The sequence below is a fragment of the Crocuta crocuta genome, unplaced genomic scaffold, assembly GCF_008692635.1.
Source record: "Crocuta crocuta isolate KB4526 unplaced genomic scaffold, BGI_CrCroc_1.0 scaffold38, whole genome shotgun sequence".
NCBI lineage: Eukaryota > Metazoa > Chordata > Mammalia > Carnivora > Hyaenidae > Crocuta > Crocuta crocuta.
Window position 1 is genome coordinate 4,808,597 of NW_027532605.1, and position 20,074 is coordinate 4,828,670.

At 37.2% G+C, this 20,074-nt stretch overlaps 1 protein-coding gene across 1 annotated transcript in view; it reads left to right on the forward strand.

Annotated features, from left to right (window-relative positions):
- The window catches only part of COL5A2 (collagen type V alpha 2 chain), a 147,428-nt gene that overhangs the window by 117,280 nt on the left and 10,074 nt on the right, over positions 1-20,074 (forward strand). Inside the window, exons 32-47 of the mRNA XM_077780206.1 lie at positions 1,766-1,810; positions 2,367-2,465; positions 3,487-3,594; positions 3,961-4,014; positions 6,463-6,516; positions 6,717-6,770; positions 7,189-7,242; positions 7,707-7,814; positions 7,932-7,985; positions 8,514-8,567; positions 9,296-9,457; positions 10,330-10,437; positions 12,715-12,822; positions 14,288-14,341; positions 16,430-16,537; positions 17,060-17,113. Of these exons, the coding sequence (XP_077636332.1) occupies positions 1,766-1,810; positions 2,367-2,465; positions 3,487-3,594; positions 3,961-4,014; positions 6,463-6,516; positions 6,717-6,770; positions 7,189-7,242; positions 7,707-7,814; positions 7,932-7,985; positions 8,514-8,567; positions 9,296-9,457; positions 10,330-10,437; positions 12,715-12,822; positions 14,288-14,341; positions 16,430-16,537; positions 17,060-17,113 (1,278 nt within the window). The remainder of the gene's footprint in view (positions 1-1,765; positions 1,811-2,366; positions 2,466-3,486; positions 3,595-3,960; positions 4,015-6,462; positions 6,517-6,716; positions 6,771-7,188; positions 7,243-7,706; positions 7,815-7,931; positions 7,986-8,513; positions 8,568-9,295; positions 9,458-10,329; positions 10,438-12,714; positions 12,823-14,287; positions 14,342-16,429; positions 16,538-17,059; positions 17,114-20,074) is intronic.

Sequence of the window (20,074 nt, forward strand, 5' to 3'; positions counted from 1 at the left end):
GTGTATGTGGGCACACCTAAGTCAGACTTGGGGGTTTAGGAAAACTTTCCCAGACAAGGTAGTGAATTTTATGAGATCTGAAGGATGAGTGATGGTAAGGGAGGAGAAGGGAAGGTAGTAAAATACTCCGGGAAATGGGAACAGCAGGTACAAAGGTTTTGCTGATCAAGGCACTGAAAAAAGTTTGATAAGTCAGGAATGCAGAGTATAACTTGAGGTAGATGAGGCTAGAGGTTGAATTAGGAGCCAGATTATGGAAAGTCTGAATTTGAATATAATTTGCTCTTATTCTTCTAATGGAAGATAATGAAGGACTTTTAAGTAGGTAGTAGTACTAAAGATCACACCATGTGAAGAACAATACATTTCAGATTGGAGGGTCACCTGATACAGTTTTTGTTTTGTTTCATATTTTTAGTTAAAGGCAAAGTTTGTTTGAGGAATTGACATGAGAGTTGGGTCCCTAAGTCTGTAGTAGCAGTGATGTTCTAATGTGGCTGCTACCAGCCTGTGTGCTGGTGCCATATGCACAGGAAATACTAGCCCTCCATTTCAGAGGATGTGAAGTTACTGCCCAAGGACAGCTTACACTTCTTCATGTTTCATTTTGCCTGGCATGGTCCTGGGTTGGGGATGGAAGATGGACAGTGATGCCTCTAAAGTTAAGACAAATCTGTAGGCCCAAGAGAACTGTTCTAGCAGACAAATGAAAATTTCTCATGACGGAGGATTATGATGGAAGCTAACATAATGGAGTATATTGAGATCAACATTTGTGATTTTGTAAACATAGATGGTAAGAGTTTTAGTGACCATAGTTATTTGTCATTATCCAAACTATCAGAAATATGCTACTTTGCCAAAAATATACTCTATTCAAAATATTGCAGGGTGTTATGATGTAAATCAAGACAGTATGAATAGTGCACTATCTACCACAAAATTGTAAGCCATATTATATTTAGTAATTGAAAGATGTAGCATTAATTACATATCACTAAAAAACACCACATAATGCTGATGAAGCTACAGTAATGTTTTCTTATGAGATAAAATATTATTGAAGGAACTCTCAGATTTGGTTATGCTTAGATTTTCTTTTAAACCATATATCACCCATTAGCATACATAAAAAGTAAAATGAAAGAAAAATAATTTGATTAAATTATTCTTAAAACTTCATTCAGAACCAGCCCAGTTTCTAAGTCTTTGGCGACCACGATTTTCTACACAACACCTTTTCTTGTCGTTAGCTATTATTTTCAATCACAGAGAGAAGTTTTGAAGATCTTAATAAACTTTCCTTTAGTTTAGAACAAACTGAAACTTATAATACATCATGACTGCACTAGTTTGAACCCACAGTTCCCAGCACATTGTCCATAGTGTATGGTCAAAAAATATTTACTAAGTTGAATTGGTTCTGTTTAAAAGATCAGCCTTTTCATTACTTTTTATTTGAGTTTCATCAGTTAATATTTTTTCTCATTAGGAAATAAAATTACCATATATTTGTTGTCTCTAAAAAAACCAATGCACCATATTTATGAGACAATATTTTGCATGTTTCATTGCCCAAAATCAAACGTTCAAGTATAATAAACATTTTTTTCTGGAAAAATATTTCCATTTAATGTATGGGCTTATTCAAAACTTCTAATATTACATTAAAAGAAATTAGGCATGTGATATGGAAAGGTTTCTAATAAATAACTAAAATTTAGCTCAAAGCAATTCTTCCAGTTTTTAAAATTATATCTTCTAGGGTGTTCCTGGAGATCCTGGAGCAGTTGGCCCATTAGGACCTAGAGTAAGTATTTTCTCTTTCATCACTAACTTTGTTTCCATTGGCTTCAGTTTTAAAAAGCATCTTGCATCATAAACTGGGCTTTATTTTAAACATGCACATTCTTTAACTTGATGAAAATCCATCTTATGAGAAAATCTTGTGCTGTGAAACTACCACATCCTTACTCCAAGTTCATTTCTTAACACTAAATTAGAAAATTGAGCCCCAGGACTCCTGGGTGGCTCAGTCAGCTAAGCATCTGACTTTGGCTCAGATCATGATCTCGAGATTTGTAAGCTACAGCCCCACCGTCAGGCTCTGTGCTGACAGCTGAGCATGGAGCCTGCTTTGAATTCTGTTTCCCACTCTTTCTGCTCCTCCTCTACTTGTGTTTGGCCTCTCTCTCTAAAAAATAAATATACATTTAAAAAAATCTTTAATAGAAAATTGAGTCTTAACAGTTGTTCATTTCTCAATTTTTTTTCTAGTAGAAGCAGTTTTGCAGATTTCCAGAAACCTTTTTAACCCACTTTCAGATCAGTTGCTAAGATTGTCTGACATCCCAATGTTGCACTAGGGAGAACGTGGAAATCCAGGGGAAAGAGGAGAACCAGGAATAACCGGACTCCCTGGCGAGAAGGGAATGGCTGGAGGACATGGCCCTGATGGCCCCAAAGTAAGTATGGCCATGAGCTTGGCTCTTCCAAATGTCCCAAGATTACTGCTCAGTAAACACATGACAGAACTAGAATGTATTTCTCTTGTGATTTCAAGATAACTCGATTATATGATTTTCTTCTTCAACAAATATTCAGTGAACATGTCCTAGGCTTTTTCCTTGGTGCTAAAGAGCCAGTTAAAAATAAGCTTCATTTCTGTGATGGAAATTATGGTCTAGTGCACATGGTAATGCATTCTCTTCTAGAAATCCATTCCTAATAATTGTTTATGTAATTTTAACTAGTGACTTCCATTAATAAGCAGAAGCAATAAATAGAAAATTGCATAATTTATTAAGAGGTATTCCTCATTATGTGTTCCATTGTTTTCTGTATCAGGTTCCACAGTTCTGCTTACTAATCATATGAAAGGATGTCATAGTTTAAATATGAAAGTGGAATACATCATAAGGCAAAAATCAGTACCATTTCATTTGGGTGCCGCGTTAAGATTGGTAGAAGATAAGGTGGATGATTTCAGCGTAAACAATTAAAGTAGAATTTTTCATGATCCTATAACATTGGATCCTTTTTCATCTTCAACATCCAGAGTGATTACATAGGATTCACTTCAATTTAATCACTTAATTAGCTTGTAAAAAAGCTTAGTATCATGGGTTCATTTGAGAGAGAGTGAAATACTCTTTAAATGTAATGTCTTCCCCCTTTATTAGGATCCCCATGATGTTGTCAGAAAAAGAAAGAGAAAGGCAACCATTATTTTTATTTGACTGATGCTTAATTTCCCCAAAGAAAAAAGTTGAAACAGAAACCAAAAATCAAAAAGGCAAAATCTTTTTTTTTTTTCCATTTCAAAATATCACCTCAGAGACAATTTTCACAAATGAAAAATGTAAGGCCTAAGTTGAACCATACGAAATTGCTGATATTCAACCATTTTTGACCTACCAGAAGAGAAATTTAATGTGGCTGAATTTTAATATTATTGGTGAAGTCACTTATCGTTGGCTCATTTAGGGCAGTCCAGGACCATCTGGGACCCCTGGAGATACAGGCCCACCTGGTCTTCAAGGTATGCCAGGAGAAAGAGGAATCGCAGGGACTCCGGGCCCCAAGGGTGACAGAGTAAGTCTGGTTTTTTTAGTCCATTCATTTAGACTTTCTACATTTCTACTAAAAATTACTTCCTGGGCAGGAAGTAATTTTACTTCTACCATCCTGAGTCACAAGTTAATCAGTCTGCCTGCCTTCCCCCCTTCCTTCCTCTTTCCTTCCTTCCTTCCTTCCTTCCTACCTTTTTCTTTCTTTCTTTCTTTCTTTCTTTCTTTCTTTCTTTCTTTCTCTTTCTATCTTTATTGAGAAAAATGCAGAATGCCAAGGGGATATAGCTATGGACAAGAGAGATAAGCCCCTGCCCTCATGAAGCGTCCATGCAAATGAGAGAAAAAAAGACAATTAAATGAATAAATGGTGTTTTGTGTGTTTTCCCAGGGTGGCATAGGAGAGAAAGGTGCTGAAGGAACAGCTGGAAATGATGGCGCAAGAGTAAGTGAAATCACTCCTTTCCCAGCTAAGCTAGGAATCAATATTATCATTATTACATGAATTTGCCTGAACTTTCCAAAATAAAGTTCATTGTGTTTCCATAATGGTCAGAATTTGGAAAATGATGAATTTTGAGATTTGATGTTGAAAAATCATGGACACTCATTTTGCTTACTTTGAACTAGAGCAAGCCAAAAAGCAGTCATTGTTGAGGGAATGAAATAAAACACGTTTTACTCTGCATATGAGATCAGTGCTTTAAGCAGTGGGGCCCTCTATATCTTTTTCTGTCATCTTTTTATTTCATATGCAGTGTTTATTTTTGTTAAAGTGTTGATCTAATGAGCTGCTCTAGACCTCATTGCAGGGCAAGCACTTAGAGTTTTGCAGAACAGCCAAGTGGAGATAAATCGTTCCCAATATACTGGATATTAAAGATGAGAAAATTATTGTGCAATGAGTTAATACTTTCATCAATAAAGAGGATGAAGAAGCAAAATGTAAAGAAAGATGGTTGACATTGAGCCACTGTTTAATGTCATGTCAGAAACTGACCTTTAACAAGCTTTAGCTCCTCAAAAATAGAATGCATTTGCAATTCTCAGGACAGACTGAAAATAATTTTTTAGACATTAATGAAATGATTATCTCATGTAAGATAGAGGTAGTTGCTCAGGCATCCAACAGTCCCTGGAATAACTCCTGATATTTGATGAGCAATTTCTGTTTCACCATGACATGGCTTGCTGTGAGTTGTCACGCTGTGCCCTGGCAAGAGCAGTTGTGTAATAAAGAAAGAGCTCCCATCAAACCATCATTAACATATTGATGCTGCACATGAAGCCACTGTTTATACATTGATTATATTAGCTTTTAATTAAAAAATAGTAAAATACAGACAAGTTTTAGGCTTAGCGGTAATTATCCCTTTTTTCTTTTTCTAAAAATCTACTTAAGTGTGACACACTATATTTAGCAAACTATGAACACGAGATGTGTCTTCTCTTTTAGGTAACTCTGATGTTTGATTTCATATTACAAAAATAATCTAAGTAAACCTGGCATATTGTTTGTATTTTATGTCATAGATGGCCTGTAGTGTGTAGTAAAGTAGAGCAGGGCAGTTTGAAGGCCTGTTGCATTGACAGTTTATTTTAAGGTGAAATCTGAAAGATGTATCTATTGTTTCTCTGAACTAACTTTGAAAATGCAGTGTGATAGGAACAGGACTTTTGCAATGACTGCTTTATTTTCAGTAACAACAATACATTGCTTTAGGAAGGAAGCAGAGCAGACCAATTTTTTGTAATCTCATAGTAAAGGGAGAAATGAATAAATGTTTTCTCTGCATGAAAAAATGTGAATTTAATGAAATGATCTTTATATTTAATCCAATTCTTTAAGGAAATAGGTTAGGGACATTTGAAAGATTATTGTTCCATTAGAGATTTAGAGAACATATGATTACAGTGTTCCTATGTTCTTACAAGAATATAAAAATAAGAAGTCATTTTTTTGTTTTGTTTAATACATATGGGGTACCTGGGTGGCTCAGTCAATTAAGCCTCCAACTTTGGCTCAGGTCATGATCTCTGGTTCGTGGGTTCGAGCCCCGCATCGGGCTCTGTGCTGACAGCCAGCTCAGAGCCTAGAGCCTGCTTCAGATTCTGTGTCTCCCTCTCTCTCTGACCCTCCCCTGCTCATGCTATCTCTCTCTCTCTCTCTCTCAGAAATAAATAAAACATTAAAAAAAATTTTTTTTAAATAAGTAATACATACAAGAATAAATGACAAAAGGTTTGGGCTGCATATGAAGAGGCAATACACAGATATCAAATAGAAAAGCCGTTTTAAAAAAGCCTCTGATATAGTCAAGCAGTTTAAAGATTGCAACCACGTATCAAGAAGACTTGGTTTGAACCCCCATGCGATAGCACCCTAGGCTCTGAGCATAAAGATCCTCAGCCTCAGTGTGACTGGATCATCACACTCCTTATGATCTTAGGAGAATGGAGAAAGCTCAATGCTTTATCACATTTTCCCCTAAAAAAATAAAATAGAGTGATATTTTGTCTGTATAATTTAAGAATATAATATCCTATACAAAAGAAGGAAATTTTTTTTATCTATTCTCAAATTTCAAAATTAAATAGGCTAAGAAACGTAGAAACATTGTGAAAAATAACATTAATTTAGAGCCAATGTTTGAAAACGGTATTATGTGTGGATGAAAGAGATTAAAACATTTTGTGGAGAAGATTCTGGAAGTTGTTTTAGAGTGAATAGAAAAATCTTAAAAATATACAGATTTATATCACTTATTATAGACAATGTTTTGCAAAAGCAGCTAAGCTATCACAAAACAGTTCCTTCTTTGAAGGTTTGCATAATCGTCGGGAATGCCATGCATTCTTTTCCTCAGTTTGCCTATGTTCTCTTCATTGACAGGGTCTTCCGGGTCCCTTGGGTCCCCCAGGTCCTGCAGGTCCCACTGGAGAAAAGGTAGTGTCATAAATTGATATTTTGTGAACTCAGAGTCACGGAGTCTGGATGATAGCTCTTTCTCAAAATGTTTTCTCTTTCATAATATGTAGTAGTTGGGCCAGACCATCTCAGAGTTCTCCCCCACTGTCTGCCCCACACACAGAGCTCAACTTCCTCCAGATGCTTTGGACAATAACCATCTAACATCTGCTTTCTAGGGTGAACCTGGCCCTCGAGGTTTGGTTGGGCCTCCCGGCTCCCGAGGCAACCCGGTAAGTGATGGTACTTTGATGTTCTTTAGAATGGGATTAAGCAGGAAAACGATTCATCATTTTGTATTGATGTTTATATAAAATCATGCTTGTTGGGCCAGGCTACTTGGAACTTCCTAGTTTTCAGTGTTTACACAAGACTCAGAAACTTACCCAGTCTAATTTCTATGCAGTCTGTTAAATCTCGGTAAGCAGTTCATTTACTAAATAATTAAGCTTTTTGGGTACTCCAGACATTAAGAATTTTGTTGTCTGGCTCTTATGTCTATCTCACCCTTGAAAGCCTTCCTTAAGAAATATGTCTAATTCATCTATATATATATTTCAAGATCCTACAAGTTTATGTCATTGTATTTTTGAATACTGTTCTCATTTAGAATAATGTGTGAAAGCTACAGTAATCTTTGTCTTATCCTAGGGGTCTCGTGGTGAAAATGGCCCAACTGGGGCTGTTGGTTTTGCTGGACCTCAGGTATAATCTTCAAATATCTTCAATTTACAGTGGACACCCCTCTTGCTATAGCAATAGATTTAATTAGTCATCATTGTGATATGTACTGAAGGTATATTAAAGATTCTGGAAAGTTTGCAGGTTTCTGGGCAATATTCTCATTTTCCAAGATCAGACGAGATTGGGCACATTTCAGGGTGGTACAGCCGTAGACAATATTCTCATTTTCAATACAGTTTTTTCATGACTGGCACTAAAATGCACTATTTAAAATTCTGTGCTTATTTGGTTTAATAAAAATGTGGTGGGATAACTTATTTTTTCAGACTGCCTTTGAGGATCCATTAGGGCATTTTTCCTTCTGTGCTTAAAAACTGATCACAAAGCACCATTTTACAGTGTAAGGTTAAATAATGTGAGTAATAATTACTGTGAAATAACTTGTCTGTAACTGTTATAATCAATTGTTCATACAACTGGTGTAGGGTCCTGATGGGCAGCCTGGAGTAAAAGGTGAACCTGGAGAGCCAGGGCAGAAGGGAGATGCCGGCTCACCTGGACCACAAGGTCTGGCAGGATCCCCAGGCCCGCATGTAAGTTAAAAAAAAACAAAAAACCAAAAACTTGAGTAAAGTCCCCAATGCTTAGACTTTGTGTTTAGCCCATTTTGCTTTACTATAACAGTCTTTTGTTTCGGTCTTTCTATATAGGGTCCCAATGGTGTTCCTGGACTGAAAGGCGGTCGAGGAACTCAGGGTCCACCTGTAAGTTGCTTTGAAGCTCTGGGAATTACACGAAACTAGTCACAGAGAGCTGGCACTCAGTGGCTGTGTTAAAGCTCATCTGAAGCTGTAACAACAAATTTTTACTTGGATAACAAACTGTATCATAAAGGGCACTTAAATGGAGATCTGGGTTACACTTAGTTTTATGATTTTGGAGACCCAACCACCTCATAAGTAACGTAAATTTATTTACCACCTATTGAAGAGGTAATGAATTACGAGGAATTCCTTTATAGAACTCTGTGATGCAAAATATTAATGTGATTCTAGTTCTAGTCTTGAACACACTTGTGTATGTTCAAGATAAATAGAAAGTGGAAAGAGACAAATAGCATTCTTCCAACCAATTAATTCAGATCCATTCTTGTGTAGGATGCAAGAATAAATGCATTGTTTGCAACAAGAAAGGGAATCTAAAGGCCTAAGTATCCCTGTGAAAAGAGATCTCAGAAAGGATATGTAATTAATAGTTATTTTAAAATTTCTTATATGATATTGTATTCCTAGGGTGCTACAGGGTTTCCTGGTTCTGCTGGCAGAGTTGGACCTCCAGGCCCTCCTGTAAGTCACTTCAGTGATTCAGGTCATTAGTAGTGAAGTCATCTCTCTCTCACACACACACACACACTCACACACACACGATAATACAAACACATATATGTACACATTATATAATGTATACATATATATGTATAACATATATATGTTATTTTTTATTTTTTATATTTTTACTTAATCTCTTAATGATTAACCCATGCAAAGAACCCTTATCCTAAGAATTCATACAAACTGGTATCTTGTCAAAGTAAATCCATCTTTAATCACCCAGTATTTCTTGGGGGAGCTCATTTAAAAGTCCTTTTTAGCACCATTATTCCATTTGGGTATTAAATACTAACAGTATGGTGTGCTAATAATCATTTCCTTAAGTTAGGAGATATCTCTGAAATTTAGTTCAATAAATTATACTCTTTCATTGTAAGCTTAGGCCAGATAGAATTAAATGTTATATATTCATTAGTGGAGCAGAGCCTTAAGAAGTTTGAAAATTCAAGTGAATTTCAGCACACTTTTGGTATTGACTCAAAGGTAATTGTCTGCAAATAACTTAGATTTCCTCCTGGGAAATGCATCTGCAGCTGTGTTTGGTTTAATTTTGTTTAAATCCACTGGATGACTGATTATCTAACAGGAAAAATGGACCCGAGAGCACTTTGTATCAAATCCTCTAATGTGAGGTGGATACAAATCCACTTTGTCCTCCTGGGTTTCTTTCTGTCTTATACTAGGGAGCTCCAGGACCTGCCGGGCCCTTAGGGGAACCCGGGAAGGAGGGACCCCCAGGTCTTCGTGGAGACCCCGGCTCTCATGGGCGAGTGGGAGATCGAGGACCAGCTGGTCCCCCTGGTGGCCCAGGAGACAAAGGGGACCCAGGAGAAGATGGGCAACCTGTAAGTTTTGCATCTTTGTTCGAGGCCACCTCTAATAGAGATATTTACAATAGAAATCCATAATAGTCACTGCCACTCAGAAGCTGTTTATACATTAACCTGGGTCCTTTCATAAATCCTTATGCTCTACATGTTTTTAATTTACAATTCTTAGCTCTAGAAAAAAAGTGTAAGTATAAAATATAACAGCAATGGATGTGGTGTTCAAAAACAAAACAAGAAAATATTCTTTGTTAAATATCAGAGCTCGATAAAGTAAATTTTTAACAAGTACATTATTTTAGGGGCTCTTTGGTGGCTCAGTCGGTTAAGCATCTGACTCTTGATTTCTGCTCAGGTCATGATCTTCTGGTTTGTGAGTTCGAGCCTCGCATAGGGCTCTGGGGTGGCAATGCAGAGCCTGCTTGGGATTCTGTCATTCTCCCTCTCTCTCTGTCCCTCCCCCACATTTTCTCTCTCTCTCTCTCAAAAATAAATAAACTTTTAAAAAGTACATTATTTTATTTAATATCTATATGTCTCAACACTAATGTGTTTAGATAGGTCATTATTTATTTTAATCTTAAATTTTCCTTTATCCTTTTAAAAAAAGGAAAAATATTTGCCTGAATAGTCACTTCTTTTATTCCATCAATCAATATCCACTTCACTCTTCATGTTTCTTTGCAACTAATGGGCTGTTTTCACCTTGAAACAATCTTAGAAGCTCTGTGTAGAGCATAAATTAGAAACTAGACATATATGGTATGGTTTCATGAAACAGAGAATTTTTTCTTATACTGAACAATTTATAAAGCCGTGATCTCTTATGAAGTGCGTCCTTATAGTTTTACCCCAGAGAATTTCTAATTATAATTTATCCTCAAAATTAGGGTCCAGACGGCCCCCCTGGTCCAGCGGGAACTACTGGGCAAAGAGGGATTGTTGGCATGCCAGGGCAGCGTGGAGAGCGAGGCATGCCTGGCCTGCCAGGCCCAGCGGTGAGTGGTCATGTTGGTCAATATTTCATCTACAATATAATCTGTGAGGAGAGAATTTATCTGTGTGTGTGTGCTTAATATATTTAAAGTCTTTTGTAGACACAAATTCTGACTATCTTAAAAACCTTTGACTTGGAATGTCAAATTCTTTACTTAAGTACCTTACAACAATTTTGAAAAATATATTTATTTAACCCTGGGACCAGAGAAGTAGACAAATAAGGATCTGGATTTTTGGTGACTCTAAATCTTTCTTCAAAGATTAAAAATATCCACAGAGCTAAAGAAGGGGGATAATCTCCTCTGGTGAGTAGGTAGCCTCTTTTTAAATAAACATGACTGACAAAAACATTCATACTTCCCAGTTCAGAGGGTAAGTTTTCATAAATCATCAAAGGGAAGAGTAGTTGAGCTAAAGTAATATTGGAGGTGAAAGTGGGGTGAGCTATAAAGATGGACTCCGAAAGTAATCTCCTTTCCCTGGAGGGTGCTAAGAACTGCATATTCCCTGGGATGTGGATAAAAGTTTGACTACTGTTAGCTTTGAAGAGACTAGATTTTACTGCTGAAAGTTTACATGCAGCAGCACTCTCCACAATAGCTAAAACATGGAAAGAGCCTAAGTGTCCATCAACAGACAAATGGATCAAGAAGATGTGGTTTATCTATACCATGGAATACTACATGGCAATGAGAAACAATGAAATCTGGCCATGTGTAGCAACATGGATGGACCTTGAGGGTGTTATGCTGAGCGAAATAAGTCAGGCAGAGAAGGACAAATACCATATGTTTGCACGTATAGGAGGATTAGGAGGAACTTGACGGAGGACCAAGGGGGAGAAGAAGGGGGGAAATGGTGGGGGAAAGGGAGAGAGGCAAACCATGAGAGACTCTTGAATGCTGACAAAAACTGAGGACTGATGGATGTGGGGGGGGGGATGGGCATGGAGGAGGGCACTTGTGGGGATGAGCACTGGGTGTTATGTGGAAACTAATTTGACAATAAACTATTTGTAAATAAAAAAAAGTGTACATGCTTGTGGAAAAGAAATGATGTTTTTATACGGAATGTAGACAGAGAGATATACTGCTGGGACCTTAGAACTGGGGGAATGTGAATAGAGATCTGAATCCAGCAAACCAGGAGTTCGGGGATATCTTATTGTTTCAGCAGTGAGACAAGGAGGAGTGCCTGGGGGCTTAGTCAGTTAAGCTTCTGATTCTTGATTTCATCTTGGTCATGATCTCAAAGTTTGTGAGACTGGAGCCCATGATGGGCTCTGAGCTGACAGTAGGGAGCCTGTTTGGGATTCTGTCTCTCCCTCTCTCTCCTTGTCCACCCCCCTACCCATGTACACATGTACTCTCTCTGTCTCTCAAAAAAAACAAAAGTTGCCTGACTTGCTTTTTTAATCACTATCCAGCTACCACAAACCATGTGCAATCTGCATTTTGCTTCTTTTTTTAATTAAAAAATTTTTTTTAATGTTTATTATTATTGAGACAGGGAGAAACACAGCATGAGTGGGGGAGGGGCCAAGAGAGAGGGAGACACAGAATCCGAAACAGGTTCCAGGCTCTGAGCTGTCAGCACAGAGCCTGGTGCAGGTCTGGAACCCATGAACTGTGAGATCATGACCTGAGACGAAGTCAGACACCCAACCGACTGAGCCACCCAGGTGCCCCAGTGCCTGAGTTTTGATTATGGCTCAGATCACGATCTCAGGGTTGTGAGATTGAGCACCGCATCAGCCTCTATGCTGTGCATGGAGCCTGCTTAAGTCTCTTTCTCCCTCTCCTTATTCCCCTCCCCAGCTTGTATTCTCTCTCTCAAAAAACAAACACACACACAAAAAACAAAAAACAAAAAGGAAATGAGGCAGACCAGGAAGTGAAATCTCCCCAGAGTGAGACCAAAGTGCCAGGATTCAGAAATAAAGTGAGTAGACAAAGTGGAAGTGAATGTGGATGAGCATGTCTTATCAGTAACACAGATTCCTTTAGAGCCCCCAGAGTTGACTACATAACACGTGGGATTAGAACCCAAAACACATACCCGAACTGATGGCAAAGGATGCTTTTTAGTCCCTGTGATATGGCAGAATGACCATGATGCTAAGTGAGCATGCCTCTAAGGAGGAACTGTAGTGACGTGGATATTGTGGGATAATGAATTCATTTCTGTAGAGGGAGGGACCGAGGTGCCATTTGGAAAACCACAGGCTTTCTTACATTTCTTCAGAAGCCATTGACATGTGTATGCTTTTATTTCAGGGCACACCAGGAAAAGTAGGACCTACTGGTGCACCCGGAGATAAAGGTCCACCTGGACCTGTGGGCCCCCCAGGCTCAAATGGTCCCGTAGGGGAACCTGGACCAGAAGTGAGTGCTGCAGTGAACATAACTCTCCTCTCCTTGTCTGGCTGTCATGGGGACGGTGTTGTTTGTTTATTTGTTTATTTGCTTGTGTGTTTTAGAAATCAGTTTAGAAATTTAGAAACTGATTGCACGTGACACCCGAAGGAAGTTTCTTAGTGATGTTATTTGATGTCCTTTATTTCCCAGGAGAGTAAACTAAATGGTGACAAAAAGGGAAGGTAATAAGACTGGTACCTTTGCACTGACCTTCATCCAGTCTGGAGCCCAGTATTTTAGTTGATTTAGGTTGTTGCCAAATTGTTTTGAAGGGGGAAGGACATGTTCATTAATCTTTTTTCTTGTTATTCCATTCCATAATGGCATATTTGACACATATGCCAAGTTCTGTGGTGATAGGATTAACATAACTATTGCAGCTTACAAAAAGAGAAAGTAAGATCATTTTATTTAAATATCACTCTAAAGTGACGTGATGCGTGCCCTGATCCCTAAGTGTCATTTGAGAGGGAATTAACTCTTGAAAGGTGATTTGAGAAGTTACAGGTTGGGGTCCCCTCTGTAACAGGGCTTTTGTGAGTCCATCCCTGGGCAGTGTCACATTGTCTTAAAACAATCAATGCCTTTCAGAGCAGATTTTGGTCAAATGATGAAAACAGAGTTCTGAAAAAAAAAATAAAGAACATATATTTCACCAAGATATTAAATAACTTGGTTGTGTTATTTTAAAACTCTAAGGATATTGTTTGGTTAAACTTGAGATATGACATGAGGAAAACCATTCATTGGTAATACAGACAAAACATAAAATAGCAAGAATATAATTGTTGCCTATGTATTTCAAAGGATTTGAGGATCCCCTCCCCCACTGTTTTAAAATAAAAAATAGAAATGAATAATTTAGATTAGGTGCAGGAGGCGTGTCTGAAGGGGGGGTGGGTTGTTCCTGCTGGTGGGACTCCTCCATCTGGCACCGCCCCCCCAAGCCCACTATTGAAGACGAGGATTAAGTCAACCTGAGCATAGATTTAGTATTGTTCCACACAAAACATTGAAGGACCCAAATTTGTAGCAAATTCCATGGTACTTTTAAAGTTGAGCTGCCATGGTAAATAACAAGGCCTTCTTAATGCTTGAATATGGAATATGTGCACAGGGGAAGGAAATAGCATTGCACTTTATAAGCACTGTAGTGTAAGTGGAAAATGCAGTGTCTTCAATAAGACAGTATTAAAATTGGCACAAAAAAGTAAGAATGTGTTAATAATTTTACAAGCAATTCAAAGTAATAGAAAAGATGGCATAAGACTTTCTTTGACTAAATTTTCCATAAGTGCTAATTTATAGTTTATAGAAGAGAAGTGGAAAACATACTGTAATTTTTCTGGCAATTGGAATGAGGGTTTTTTGTTGTTTTTTTTTTTTTTTGCATTACTCAGTTAACTCATTTTTCAAATATGATTCTTTATAGGGTCCAGCTGGTAATGATGGAACTCCGGGACGGGATGGTGCTGTTGGAGAACGCGTAAGGGCATTTTCACTAATTAGAAAATCTGCAGTGATGTAAATTTTCAAATTTTTGTAATACTAAAGAATAAAATCTACCCTTCTTTTCATAGCTCTGGGGCAGCCCTGATTTTTCTGACAGTAGCTACTTTTTTTATAATGTCATAATTTAGGTAAATCTGGTAAATGAAATGAGATTTGAATACACAGCAAAGTGAGATGGCACTTCTTATTAACTATGGGAAAGCAAATTGCTTTCATATTTGGTGCAACATGAAGGTTCTGGATGAGGATACAGATAAAGTAGTATAAAATCCAAACTCATTCCCAAAAGTAGGAAGCAGAAATAGAGCTGTGTGACATCTAAATTTCTCCACTCATCTCCTAACATGAATGCCCCATGAGGAAATAAACCATGTGGCTTTCTAAATATTTATATATCTTATGATGTATTTGAAATCCTGACTGCTGAACTGAAAATATCCCCAACTTTATTTGAAGTTCCAGTCCCTACTCTAAAGTCTGTTCTGACACAATGTCTCTTTTCATTCTGAGAGCTTGTCATGTAGTAGAATGGGCTCTGAAGTCAGATAGACCTCAATTGGAATCTTGATTCCTTAAATCACCTGGGATGAGGTCTTGAACAAATTTTTGGAACCTCAGTTTTCAAAGATGTTAAATATGATCAGTACCTATTCCACTGGACATTTGTGCTTTAAATAACATGTTTGGAGTATGGAGCTTTGAGGACTCTTGGAGTAAGCCTCTCCCCTCATCTACCAGAAAGCACCTGGGTTTTCCCTTGGTCAGTATACATTGTGCAATGCAGTAATCAGAGATATTTCTGATGCATTCCTTGGTAAAATTTTGATATTCTGTGAAACCCAATGCACAGTTTAAGTTGCCATTAATTTTATTTTAATTCTAAATATAAATAGTTGCAAAGGAGGTAATTCCTGGTAAATTCTAAATGTGTATGTCCTTTCAGCACATTTTTTTCAAAATCTTGTATTTGCCAATTTAGCTTATTTAAAGTATTATATGTCCATTCTCTAACCTAATGGTCAAGGCTTATCCTGGCTGCCAAACTAATCAGTCCAATAAGACTTAGTTTCTGTCAGCAAAATAGGTCTGACTCCATTTTTCAAGTCAAATAATTATGATAATACATGTTAGTATAACAATAATCTCACCTCTGACTGTCTTAAGGAGATGATAAGATTTGGAGCCTTGTCATAGTTGGGTCACCTGGATAAATAAGCAACATCCTCTTTCTTTCCAAATACCTCTCTGCTTTATTCTCAAGTGAACTTTATTCTCAAGTGAAAGACTTCTGGAAAAGTCTTTAGTTTTGTGCCTCGAGATGTTTACTTTATAAAAAGATTGCAGACAGATATGAATGTCTGCTTTTTCTTTCATAAAATGGGAGAAGAGTGATTATTAAAGAGGAAGTAGGGAAGGATGCTTCCAATGAGTTTTCTGAGATATCACTTACGGAGCTGAAAATCTAGAAAGCGGTTTCCTTAAAATTTTCTCAGCCGTCACACTCTGGAAAGTCTCTGTTTATTCCAAGTGAATGGATACACTTGCAGACTGCTGGTGTAAGAAACATGTAAATCCTGGAGCTGACGCTCCTGCTATGCTCCAGCAGTCTTGACTGGGGGAGGAAGAGGGTAAGAGTGAGGGGAAGAAGAGAGGGGGGCAATCTGAAATTGGAATTAACAAGTCAATGCAAGTAAAATATTTAAGTGAAGTATAAGTTGAATAATAAAAACGAGGTTTAAAAGAGGTGTATATATATATATTTTCATGAATAGCATGAGCATACAGAATGCCATTATTTTAGAATAAATATCGGGGTGCCTGGTGGCTCAGTCGGTTAGGCATCCGACTTCAGCTCAGGTCATGATCTCACAGTTTGTGGGTTCGAGCCCCACATCAGGCTCTGTGCTGATGGCTCAGAGCCTGTTTCAGATTCTGTGTCTCCCTCTCTCTCTGCCCCTTCCCCCACTCATTCTCCGTCTCTCAAAACTGAATAAATTCTAAAAAAAAAATTTAAAAAAAAGAATAAATATCAAAAGAGTAATGCCATGGCTCTTCTCATCAGGGTGATCGTGGAGACCCTGGGCCTGCAGGTCTGCCGGGCTCTCAGGGCGCCCCCGGAACCCCGGGTCCTGTCGGTGCTCCAGGAGATGCAGGACAAAGAGGAGATCCGGTAAGGAGAGTCAATTTCATACTGACAGTTGTAACGTCAGGAGGCCGTACAGGGAGCTACATGTATGCCTGCATATAACCACACCTGTGCACTTGCCTAAGCACTCTAAACAAAGAATGATGAACAGTCAATGATGACTCAGTTTTTAAAATCTTAACGGACAACATTTGATTTCTAATAGATTTTCAAAAATTCTGATGTTTTGAATTTCATTATCTAAAAATGTTGTGATTTATAGGAAATATGGTAAGTATGCATTTTGTTAAATTTAAGCCAGTAATGTCCTACCATAGTCGACTAAGGTGATCTTCATTCAGTGAAGTCAATTAATAAAATTGACTAAATAAGTGTCATTGGAGTTGTAGTGAGCATATTCTTATACCTAAGGACATTAGCTTGATTTTAATCAATTAGCCCTCAGAGTATCCACATAGATATACAACTTACATATTTGTGAATCCTATATCTATATAGTATACGCATATTTTTTTACATACCAATTTTTGTGAAAATTTCTTCTAGGGTTCTCGGGGTCCTATAGGACCACCTGGTCGAACTGGAAAACGTGGTTTACTTGTAAGTTCTCTGTTTTTCTTTAAAAGTAAAAAACATCTCACACAAAATGTACTGCCAACAAAGCACGATTTGAGATTCATAGTGAAATTAGTGAGTTCTTCAAACTTTGGACAAAAATATAAATTTAATACTCAGGAGTTTGTATTTGTTTCTATAATGTAAACATATGTCCTCTGAGTTTCACTGTTAGTTCTTTCAGTGATCAGTGAAGACTTTTAGAGTCACAGTTTTCTCCTCAATTAATAGGAATAATAGTGCCCTTTTCTCAGAGATTTCTAAGAATCACATAGAAAAATGGGTTTGAAATCTCTTTGTAAATTTGAAAAGTGCTAGCCAAATATGTTTTAATTTCAGCTAGACTGCCCTGCCCATGTTCTGATCTTTTTGCTATTTGCAGTTGCCTCCAGGTTAATCATTATTATATAAATGTTTTACCATGAATGAATCATGTCTGATGAGAAGCCTGATAGACTATGTTCCTTTGACACTCATTATATAAATTAATCTCTATATCGATGAAGAAAAGTTATAGCCCAAATTCATAATCTGTTATTAACTCATATTTCTGAGCTTTGATTTGAACCTGATTGGAAATATCATAGTTACATGGCATGTCAAGTGAGCAATTTTCTAACTAGTTATAAAAACAATGTGGTTTATTTTTCATGATTAAATTATTTTTAGTTAATAATTTAAATAGGTGCTTTCTGGTTTAGTTTATTTTCAGTTATAAAATTTTAAGGCATCCCCAAAATAAAAGAACCTCTCTAACATGAAAACATTCAGGCTGATTTTTAGTATATAAATTTGTGTTGTTATATAGAATATGTAAAAGTAACTGAGATCTAGTCTTATTTTTATTATAAAAAGAATCACATACTGTTCGACAATTAGGATGTACAAATTAAAAAAAAAAAGGAGTATGAGAGAGAACCAAAAAAATAAGAGCAAGAAACTATTCAGAAGAAAATTAACCTGAGAGCCAGTCTATTTGATATTTTCCATTCCCTGAAGTCAGACTGATAAGAGTTTGAATTCTCTTTAGGAAAACTAAAGACAATAGAAGCTGTCCCTATAGGAGGTGACCCTTTGCCTCTAGGCCATTTACTGTGAGCCGCTGGAGCCCTGGAGTTGCTTCTATTTTCTAAGACTTAAAAAAAAAAAAAAAAAAAAAAAAACCAAAAGGGCAGCCCAAGACTAATCAGACTGATCTGTTCATTCCCACCTCTTCTCTAGGCATAGCTTTTATCCCACAATAAGATGTTGAATTACTGCTTTTCCTTTAGTTTCTCAGGATCTGGATTGATAGTTTTGGGTATAGATATTGCAGATAAAAGGATAACAAGCATTTCATTGTGTTTTTTTAAAAATTTTTTTAATGTTTATTTTTGAGAGACAGACAGGCAGACAGACAAAGCATGAGCGGGGGAAGGGGCAAAGAGAGAAGGAGACAGAATACAAAGCAGGCTCCAGGCTCTGATCTGTCAGCACAGAACCCGATGCAGGGCTCGAACCCACGAACTCTGGGATCATGACCTGAGCCAAAGTCAGACACTTAACTGACTGTGCCACCCAGGTGCCCCTCATTGTGTTTTCTTTAGAGAAGAGGGGCTTAATAATAATATTCTTCCAACACTTGCTTGAATAAGACTTTGCCAATTTTGTATGTTCCCCCAAGTTTGAGATATAATTGGCCTATAATATTATTAAAGGGCACAGCACAATGATCTGATGTAGGTACACGTTGTGAAATGATTGCCACAACACCAGTGTAAATAGGAGTTGTCATCTCACATAGCTGCAAATTTTCTTTTCTTGTGGTGAGAGTGTTTAAGATCTACTCTCTTAGCAACTTTCAAATATGGCCAGTTTCTTAATATAGTCCCAGCTGTCATATCCAGTTAACATATCTACATGTGGAAATTTAATAAACATTCCTTTCTTAGAGGTAATATAAGAGAATAATAACTCATGTTTTAATTTGAAAGAATCTATGTATGGCGGCAATATTTTCACATAAATATATCAGCATAATATATGAAATAGAGTCTTTGGAAAATGTTTCAGCTAAGTTAGCTCAAACTTAAAAATGCATCATTTTTATGGGGCATGTGATTGACTCAGTTGGTTAAGCGTCTAACTTCGGCTCAGGTCATGATCTCATGGCTCATGGGTTCAAGCCCCATGTCAGGCTCTGTGCTGGAGCCTGCTTCAGATTCTGTGTCTCCCTCTCTCACTGCCCAACCCTCGCTCGCACTCTGTCTCTCTCCCTAAAAAATAAACATTAATAAACAATTTTTTTTAAAAATGCATCATTTTCATGTAATGCAGGGTAAACATTAAAAAACTGAATCTTTAGGAAAACAGTAGTATATATCTTATGTTTTTAGTGATCACCTTCATTTTTGGAGAAAATAGACACAAGCTTCTAGGTCTAATTCTGTAAGTTAACTATGTTAGTTCACACAGTGGTCCCTCCTCCCGCATTGTGCTCTGTGGGGTTTGTTACCCATGGTTAACTGCAGTCAGTAAGCAGTATGATCCTCCTGACATATCATCAGAAGGTCGGTAGCAGTTTAACACTATGTCACAATGCCTACGTCACTTACCTCACTCATCTCATCACATAGGCATTTTATCCATCTCACATCATCACAGGAAGAACGATTAGTAGAGTACAATAAGATATTTTGAGAGAGAAAGACCACATTCAGATAACTTTTATTATAGTGTATTATTGTAATTGTTGTTTTATTATTAGTTATTGTTAATCTCTAAATTCATGCCTAATTTATAAATTAAACTTTATCATAGGTATGTACGTATAGGAAAAAATATATAGTATGTATAGTGCTCGGGCATCCACTATGGATCATGGAACTTATCCCACATAGATAAGAGAGGGATTGCTGTACAGTATTCAAGAGTGTAGTATATACAATTGTAAAAATTAAAATTGTG